At 45.8% G+C, this 9,245-nt stretch overlaps 2 protein-coding genes across 4 annotated transcripts in view; both read left to right on the top strand.

The window, feature by feature from the left end:
* Positions 1-565: 565 nt before the first annotated feature.
* Positions 566-7,002, top strand: LOC129723981 (3'-5' RNA helicase YTHDC2-like). The gene is made up of 6 exons (XM_055678522.1): positions 566-724; positions 819-1,065; positions 1,406-2,560; positions 2,617-4,946; positions 6,084-6,226; positions 6,295-7,002. The coding sequence occupies exons 2-6, from the start codon at positions 828-830 to the stop codon at positions 6,398-6,400; spliced, it is 3,972 nt and encodes a 1,323-aa protein (XP_055534497.1). The 5' UTR covers positions 566-724; positions 819-827; the 3' UTR covers positions 6,401-7,002.
* Positions 7,003-7,244: 242 nt separating this feature from the next.
* LOC129720852 (nucleoside diphosphate kinase 6) overlaps positions 7,245-9,245 on the top strand; it is a 124,005-nt gene continuing 122,004 nt past the window's right edge. The window contains exons 1-2 of one of the 3 annotated variants that reach the window (XM_055672686.1): positions 7,245-7,562; positions 7,620-7,780. In XM_055672686.1, coding sequence (XP_055528661.1) covers positions 7,348-7,562; positions 7,620-7,780 — 376 coding nt within the window. In that variant the 5' untranslated portion in view covers positions 7,245-7,347. The remainder of the gene's footprint in view (positions 7,563-7,619; positions 7,781-9,245) is intronic. The other 2 variants (XM_055672687.1, XM_055672688.1) reach the window with 2 other exon arrangements.

Below are 9,245 nucleotides of genomic sequence, written 5' to 3'. Positions count from 1 at the left end.
AAATGACTGATATATAAGCGCTCAAAACCTGACCACTTTTCCCTGGTTTTCCCCGGTTGAATTACTAGATCTTCAAATTCAGGTGCCTAACTTCGATATAGACGTTAGTCCAACGTCAAAAAATTGATAGTAGAAGTATGCTTTATTGAACATAAAATAATAAATAAAAATTGAGTATTATTCGCCTATATATATTACATTTTAAATTTGTTTAATTTCATTGACCTGCAAAAGTTGTTAAAAATAATCATTCTGGCATCAACGGTGTGGAACGTTCAAAAAAATTTCAACGAGGATGCCGGCCGTTACGAGAAGAAAAAAAGAAGCCAGCTGTCGCGTCTTGCCCCACACCCCCTAGAGCGTTATGTATTATTTGAATGATCCCTTATGCGAAAAACCAAATAAATATCAGCAGCTTCGTAGTCCCGATTGGATAAAATGCCCTTGTTTCGTATAGCTTATTTTTGGCCTACCATATCTATACAGCAACCTTGCTCGTGAGTGCCACATGCTCGAGGTGAGTGACTGCGTAATTTTTTTTATACAATACTTCTCCAACAAAAAATTGACAGCAGAGCTAGAAAAATTTGGTGGGCTCTTCAGTAGTGAAAAGGTGGAAAAATCGTCATCTGCGTAATAAATGTTATTTTTTTGAATTGTTTCCACTCCGGGGCGGATTTTTTTCCAACCACTGTTTGCGCAATACAACCCCGGTCCAGCTGAGGTTAGTAAAGGTGTTGAAGTGTACGGTTCGGTGCTCTAAATCAGTGTTTTTCTTTCCTACTTTTGGGGAACAAATTTTGCTTGAACCTGAGCAGTGCTCCAACATGGCCGGCCGAGCTGGTTCAGCCAAAGGCAGAGGAGAAACGGGAGGGGCTACAAAAACCAACAACGTAAACATCGAGGAGGACGTCCGCATCGCGATTCACTACATGATCGACAAGTTCGTGCAGGACGAGAAGCTGAATGAGTTCGATTTTCCTGCCTCGTTTACCCGGGAGCACCGGGCGTACATTCACGATTACGTCAAAAATAAATCGCTCAAGTCGCGATCCCACGGGAAAGGTGAGTGAACGAAAGCTGTGGGGGAGTGGTCTGGTTGTTGGGATGGGAAGAATTAGGTGGTCCAAAACAGGGGCTGACCCCGGACGGGCTCGGTTCGGGGGGCGAATTTGAGAATCTGTTTTGTTTTGTGTTTTGTGTGCTTACTAAATAACGAAGCTAGTTTCTACAGCAGTTGAGTTTGGTCAATTTGTTTTTATAATCTTCAATGTTTAAACTAATTTCTTATCCGCCTTAGAGACTTGAGTGCAGAAACAACCTTTCTCACAGCGCAATGTTAAATCTAGATGTATACCATAAGTTACATAGAATAGAATCGTGACCCTTTTCCTTACCCCCGTAGGCAATCTACGTTACCTGACGATCTACAAATCGAACATTCTGTCACTCATCCACGACGATGCCAGTCTGAACATGAGCGAGAACTCCAGCAAAATGATCCAGATGCTGCTGCACAAGCAGGGCGGTTTTCAGAAGGAAATTGCCGAATCACACGCCAGGCGAAAGATATTCCCCTGTCTGACGGCATACAGTTTGAACCTGGGCTCACCGAACAATTCCGTCAAGTGCATCCCGCCACCGTCGAATTCGAGCATGCAGGTCATCCAGGAGCGGCTCCGACTGCCGATCGCACCCTTCCGAGAGGCGATCCTTAACTGTCTCAACCAGAACCAGGTTATGATTCTGTCCGGCAGTACCGGCTCTGGTAAGACCACCCAAATTCCGCAATACATTCTGGAATCGAGCACACAGCGCGGCGAATCGTGTCGGATAATCTGTACGCAACCGAGGCGTCTATCTGCCATCACCGTTGCCGATCGGGTTAGTTTCGAGCGTAACGAACCCGTCGGACAGACCGTTGGTTATCAAATACGGTTGGAGAGTCGACTGAGCCCGGTTACCAACTTAATTTTCTGCACGAATGGGGTTCTTTTACGTTGTCTGATGGGCAAAAACGCCAACAGTATCCTTAATGATGTCACCCACATAATCGTGGATGAAGTGCACGAGCGAGATCAGTACTCGGACTTTTTGCTGATCTCGCTCAAGGAAAAGGTCCTACAGCATACGAACATAAAGATCATTCTGATGTCGGCTACCATCGAGTCGAACACGTTTTCGCGCTACTTCAACAACAGCCCGCTGATCGAAATTCCTGGCAGGCTGTTTCCCATCGAAAACTATTACCTGGAGGATGTGCTGTTCCGGGTGGACAGCTACAATGCAAAGATTAACGACGTTAAGCGACAATTTAAGAGCACACCGGATTTCGCCAGAGCGATGTGCCAGAATCAGCAGCGCCTGGACGGAATCAACACAGCTAACATGGACGATGAGACGATTTTATTGATGAACGACATCCTGGAGCTGTGCTGGATCGAGAACAATCCGGAAGATTTTAATCATTTTTTCTACCTCGTCGAAGACGAGAATAATCCGATTAATTTCCAACACACAGAAACGAAGATGACGGCCCTGATGATTGCTGCTGCCAAAGGTGAGTGGCCTAGGGGAAACAGTTTCAAAGTTAATAGTGTATGATTTTTGTTCTAGGGTACACTAACGTGGTCAAACGCCTGCTGGATATGGGTGCCGACCCGTCGATAAAAGGCAAACATAACTATACGGCGTTGGACTGGTCGCTTAGTATCAACGGATACAGTGGATGTTGTCAGCTGCTAGAAATGGCCACTAATCCACAGCAACAACTGCAACAGCAAGCACTACAGTTGCAATCGCCACCGAAGCAGCTGTCGAAGGTGCTTCTCGACGTTTACCACAGCACTGTGAACGACGAAAAGATAGATCATCGCTTGATATTGGATATCATTTTGTACATTTGCACACAGCTGGCACCGGGAGCAATCTTGGTCTTCCTACCGGGCTATGATGACATTTTAGAGCAGTACGAAACTTTGAGTGGCCGGTTGAATGGGTCGAACAATTTCCGGATCTACATGCTGCACAGTAATATGCAGACAAACGATCAGAACGCCGTCTTCAAGCCAGTGGCGCCCAGCACTCGGAAGATCATTCTCTCGACCAACATCGCAGAAACATCGATCACCATTGACGATGTGGTGTACGTCATCGATAGCGGCAAGGTGAAGCAGAAACACTACGATTCGGTAACATCGACGACATCACTGACGGCAACGTGGATTTCGCAAGCCTGTGCCACACAGCGAGCCGGTCGAGCAGGCCGAACGAAGCCCGGTATTTGTTTCCGTCTGTTCACGAGGCAGCGGTTTGAATCCATGGACAAGTTTACACTTCCAGAGATCCTGCGGGTACCGTTGACGGAAATATGCCTGCAAACTTCGATCATTGCCAGCCACACATCGATTCTTAACTTTTTGAGCAAAGCCATCCAGCCACCGTCCCCGATGAGCATCAAGCAAAGTATCAAACTACTGCAAAAGTTGGGCGCTCTGGACGATGATGAAAACCTTACGGAGCTGGGACTCATCCTCGCAGATCTCCCGGTGGACGCCCGCTTTGGAAAAATCCTACTCTACGGAATCTTTTTGAAGTGTATCGATCCGATCCTCACAATAGTTAGTGCTCTCAGCGTGAACGATCCTTTCATACTGCCGACGACGGCCGCTGATAAAGATCGGGCGGCGAAATCGAAACGGGATATGGCCGAAGATTCATACAGTGATTGTCTGTGTCTGTTGCGAGCGTTCCAAAAGTGGAATGAAGTTAAACCGTCGATGAAGGAGCGCCAGTTTTGCAATCGTTACTTCCTCAACTCGGGCACGATGGACACTATCGCCAGCTTGCGGAGTAAAATTCTCGGCCATCTTCGTTCGGTGGGTTTGGTGAAGAGCTACGGCCCGGGTAACATCCAGGATCTGAACCAGCATTCGGACAGCTGGGCTGTGGTGAAGGCTTGTTTGGTAGCCGGCTTGTATCCCAATGTCTGCCGAGTGGACAAGGAGAATGCAACGATTAAAACCAGAATCGAGAAGAAAATAAGCCCTCATCCGAGCTCGGTCATCCGGGACAAGTCTCTGAAGAAGAACAAGGAGAGCATCTTATCGCTTCCATCCGAGTGGATTGTTTTCGAGGAGAAAACCCGAGCTGGAGCGCACTGTCTGATTAAGTGCAATACGGTTGTGGCGCCTGTAGCGATCGCACTGTTTTGCGGTCCGCTGTTTTTGCTGGAAGAAGAATCGCTTATACACTGGAAAGATTTGGACGAGTCCAATTCCGACAACGACGAACATGACATGTCCGACAAGAGTAAACTGATTATAGACGACTGGATAAACTTTGCCGTGAACAGTGATTTCGGCATGTCCGTGTTTCACTTCCGGCATAAACTGAGTGCACTTTTCCTGAAGTTTATCAGCAATCCCCGGGGCTATCAGCCCAACGCGAACGACCTGTACCTGCTGAATACGGTAGCCCGGCTGCTGGAGGAGGAAGAACGGCACCTCGGCTTTGCCGGTCACACAAACATAGGCCAGAAGCCGCGACCTGTGATACAGAACCATTTGAACCTGAACAATGGTGCCCAGAATGCGTTCAACTTTTCTCCGAACGACTTCAAGCATGGACCGAGTGGTGGCCACAGTAACAACAACAATAACAACAATGGCAACCACGGAGGTAAACATCAGAACCGGCACCAGAATCAGCAGCATCATCATCATGGTGGTGGTGGTGGCGGCGGCGTAGTTAGCGGCGGAGGTGGTGGTAGCAGTAATAAGCAACACCAGAATAACAATAACCACAACAAAAAACAGGAAGGCAAAGTGAGATATTTCGTCGTACACGCGGCATCGGTTGAACAGGTCCAGCAGGCGGCAGACAGCAGCGCGGATGGGTGGAGTTTCAATGCCTCGCTGCAACCCAAGCTGACCAAGCTGTTGAAGGTAAGATTGGGGTGTTCTGTTTTCATTTTGGGGTGGGATGTAAATGAGAAATTAGATGACTTACTGCGGGGTCAAATAAATCCAGAGTAATTTAGGAAAGACAATCACTTTTTCAATAGTGATTTTGCAAAACAGTACTTCGGCGAACAACGTAAATGAATCAATAAATTGAATTCTGACAAATAGCAGACATTCCAGCTGTCAGAGTTGTCTTGATGAAATAAGGAACCATTGTTCTAGAAACCTTTACGAATCAGACAAGCAGCTTAAATGGTGAGGGTTGATTCAACCTTTTAAGATTGGCTTAGCGACATTTCTTGATAACTTGTTTTAATCTTGCACGATACTTAAATTTTATATTCCGTCGGTTGATGCCGATTTTACTGAAGAGTATTTGTCAGATTAATAGTAAAATCAGCCTTGGTGTTGCGTTTCGAAAAATCCACTTCATAATTGTTAAATAATTCAAATGTATTGAAAGCTGAAGTGCACCCAGATTGCTTCCCTGTGGTGCACCCATGATTAAGTGTTTTGCCCAAAGGTCATATTCAGAATTCTGCAACGCTCAGGGTAACAGTAAAAATGCCAACAGACTTCTCAATGACGACTGTTTTCGTTTCGATATCCGCCTAATTTAAGCTGATAGGTTTAGGGTTCTTGTATGTTTTCATTAAAACAGCCAAATTGAAAACGTTCAAATTCCTGGAAGAAACTCACTCGCAAATAAACATGTTTGGTAATCGAGATTTAATTTTTCAAGACTTGATTGATCCAAACCTTGAACAGAGCAATCCTAACATCGTCATTGAAACAGCGATACGTTTGTTTTGGGCACTTAGTAATCGATCCAAACCTACAAATAAAGAAGTCTCAGGATTTAAAAATAATTGTTAAAGTTCAGTTTTGTTTTTTTAAGCGTAAGTTGCCTTCGAGAGCGGTACAATTGCATTTTCTTTATGATGCAGCACTAGTCGAAAGTGATTTTGGTTTCTTGCGAGATAGTCATAGTTAGCTATTGCCATTTCTCTTGCTTTGGAGTGAGTTCGTAGGCTCCATCGATATCTCCAGAGTGCGTTCAACTTCACTTCATAATCACTCAAAGCATTTTTATATTTAATAATTCTCTCTATCCAACAGAAATCTTCCAATCTTAGCATCATCCTGTTTTTCCACATATCACAAAGCAAATGCTTCTACGGAACAGGCAGGCTTACGCTGGTATCGAACCAAACAAATCTGAACATTTTCTCTCGGAACACGGTATCTTTCGATACGCTAAGGTAAGCTTTGTAACAACAAAATATGAGTATACGATCAATCAAGTGAACCTTTTCTTTTTGCTTTTCAGTAACTTTGAAAAAAGCTTCCTGCGGGGCAGAGTTTTGGAGCAATATCTTGACGGTGAGGAGTTGTCCCCTCTCTCGGGACATGAGTTGTTAGAGTATTTCAAGTAAACACTTGGCTGAAATATCCGATAAATCCGTTGCAATGATATTCAGTAAGAAAAAACAAATTCACACTTTTCCCCCTTCATACACATACACACAGAAACACACACACGCGAACACTCTCTTTTACACACTTACATACAATACAAGATAAGAATACAGTTTCACTGCAAAGAAACCATAACAGAAACTTGTTCACTTACAGCAGCATAGTTATTACAACAGAATAAAAGAATTAAAGTACAGACCACGTGATCACTTTCTCTTATAATCTATAGTTTACGTATTATTGTATCTTGCGTCGAAGGCGGATATGTAAAAACAAAGAAGAAAAATATTTGGTCGAATTCAGCCGATTCAGCTCCTGATGATAGCTATGATAGCCAGATAACCCATTCACGTAAAAACAAAAACCACGATACTATACGATTCTAAGCTGAACCAGAATTAACGGAACAGAGCAGAATGCTAACAACATTTGATGAATGATGATGATAGCAGCCACAGAAATGTACTATTTAATTTAAATTAAATTGTAAAAGTGAAATAAAAACTGAAAACTTTTAAAGTTATCAATGTGAACAAAATAACCAGAGTTTAAGAAACTACGCGCGCGTGTTTTTTGTGTTTTGAAAGAATTTCCGCTAATTCTATCAGAGCTCCATCGATTAACCCCCCAGCGGCGATAGCGCCACAGCCGATGTTTATATTTTGATCATTTTGACAGCTAAAAGCACGTGCGTGAGAGTAATGAATGAGGAACTCTCTCTGCTGAGAGAACATTCTCTCTTGATGATCTCTGTTTTGGTTTCAACAAGGGTCTTCCACGATTGGCGCAAGCCGGTGCTGCACAGTGTCGTGATTCTCGCCATTACGTTGTTTATGTTCACTTGATTTGATATAAAGTGATTGCATAAAAAGCACCACTTCAGTGAGTAGCAGCCAGCGGGACGATGGGAGCCGCTGGTGGCTTTACGCTGGCCATTTTCAAGCCACATCTTCTACGGAATCCGGTGGCCTACGCGGCGGCCCAGCAGCTGATCGAGTCGAGCGGATTGCGTGTGGTGACTAGCAGGCGGCTGCAGCTTACCGAATCGGAAGCGAGACGGTTCTATCGAGAGCACGAGGGAAGGTTCTTTCACCGCCGGTTGATTTCGCTGATGACCAGGTAAGTGGATAGCATTTTGCACCAGTTGTTGTAATAAAGTGTGTACATATTTTGTAGTGGACCCCTGGAAGTGCTAGTATTGTCCGGGGAGAACGCGATTGCTAAATGGAGGGAATTGCTGGGACCGACTAAAGTTTACAAGGCTGTATACTCGCATCCGGATTGTTTGCGAAGTATGTACGGAATCTCGGACACGAGAAATGCTGGCCACGGATCAGGTACGTTTTGGTTCTATCATGTTGCAAATAATGTTAGGGGAAAGCTTTTTAGAATATCAGAGGCTCTCACCGACTGGTAGGACAGTGGCCTAGTACCACTGAAGTTACTTACCTTACCAATCAGACGAGAGCCGTGGTGGCTCGTGCTGTATCAAGAATTTGTCGCTATGTTGCTCGGTTTTGGGCTGTGTTTCGCCAGTTCCCCAGGCGTCTCATCATCCGCAAGTCTCCTTCGATCTGGTCGAGCCATCGTGCACGCTGCGCCCCTCTATTTCTGGTGCCGATAGGGTTACTGAAGAGAAGTGATTTCACAGGGTTGCCGTCCAGCATCCTTACGACATGACCTTCGCCAGGTGTGCAATGGGATTTTCTCCAAGCAGCGCGTGCAGTTTGTGGTTCATGCGCCGTCGCCATTCTCCGTCGTCCGTCTGTACTCCACCGTAGATAGTCCGTAGCACCTTCCGTTCAAAAACTCCAAGAGCGTAAAGGTCCTCCGCGAGGAGCGTTGTTGTCTCGATCCCGTAGAGGACTACCGGTCTTATCAGGGTTTTGTACAGCGTCAACTTCGTGCGTCATCGCACTCGATTCGATCGAAGTGACTTCCGATGTGAAAAGTAGGCACGATTTCCTGCCTGGATGCGTCTCTGAATCTCTTTGTTGGTGTTATTGTCGGCGGTCACCAGTGACCTCGAATACACGAACTCATCGACCACCTCAAGCTCATCACCGTCTACGGAGACTTGAGTTGGGAGGCTGATGTTGTTCTCCTTGGAGCCTCTCGCTCGCATGTATTTTGTTTTCGACGCATTTATCCGCAGTCCGATCCGTCCAGCTTCGGCTTTCAGTCGGGCGTAAGTTTCCTCCGTCGTCGCAAAGTTACGTGATATGATGTCGAAGTCATCCGCGAAGCCCAGAAGCTGAACAGACCTTGTGAAAATTGTGCCCCTCGTGTCGATGCCCGCCCTCCGGATCACACCCTCAAGGGCGATGTTGAACAGCAAACAGGAAAGTCCATCACCTTGTCTCAACCCTCTGCGCGATTCAAAGGGACTCGAGAGTATCCCGAAACACGCAAGTAGCACATCACTTGCGCCATGGTGGCTCTGATCAATCGAGTCAGTTTATCCGGAAATCCGTTGTCGTGCATGATCTGCCATAGCTGTTCTCAATCGACTGTATCATAGTCCGCCATGAAGTCCATGAAGATGTGATGTGTGGGCACGTTGTACTCGCGACATTTCTGTAAGATCTGTCGGATTGAAAAGATCTGGTCTGTGGTGGCACGGGCTCCCATGAAACCCGCTTGGTACTGACCCACGAACCTCCTGGTTAAAGGTGATGGACGACGGAACAGGATCTGTGAGAGTATTTAGTAGGCGGCATTAATAAGCGAGATACCGCGGTAGTTGCGGCACTCCAGCTTGTCGCCCTTCTTGTAGATGGGACAGATGATTCCCTCCATCCA

Source organism: Wyeomyia smithii, chromosome 2 (genome assembly GCF_029784165.1).
Source record: "Wyeomyia smithii strain HCP4-BCI-WySm-NY-G18 chromosome 2, ASM2978416v1, whole genome shotgun sequence".
Lineage (NCBI taxonomy): Eukaryota > Metazoa > Arthropoda > Insecta > Diptera > Culicidae > Wyeomyia > Wyeomyia smithii.
Note: the sequence above shows the minus strand (reverse complement) of the source record. Positions and strands in the feature narration are given on the sequence as shown.

What these genes read in the sequence shown, in the direction of transcription:
- LOC129723981 (XM_055678522.1), top strand. Translation starts at nt 828, where the DNA reads ATGGCCGGCCGAGCTGGTTCAGCCAAAGGCAGAGGAGAAACGGGAGGG. An exon ending in AGCTGACCAAGCTGTTGAAG is followed by an intron (nt 4,947 to 6,083) that starts GTAAGATTGGGG and finishes TCTATCCAACAG; the next exon opens with AAATCTTCCAATCTTAGCAT. An exon ending in GTATCTTTCGATACGCTAAG is followed by an intron (nt 6,227 to 6,294) that starts GTAAGCTTTGTA and finishes TTTGCTTTTCAG; the next exon opens with TAACTTTGAAAAAAGCTTCC.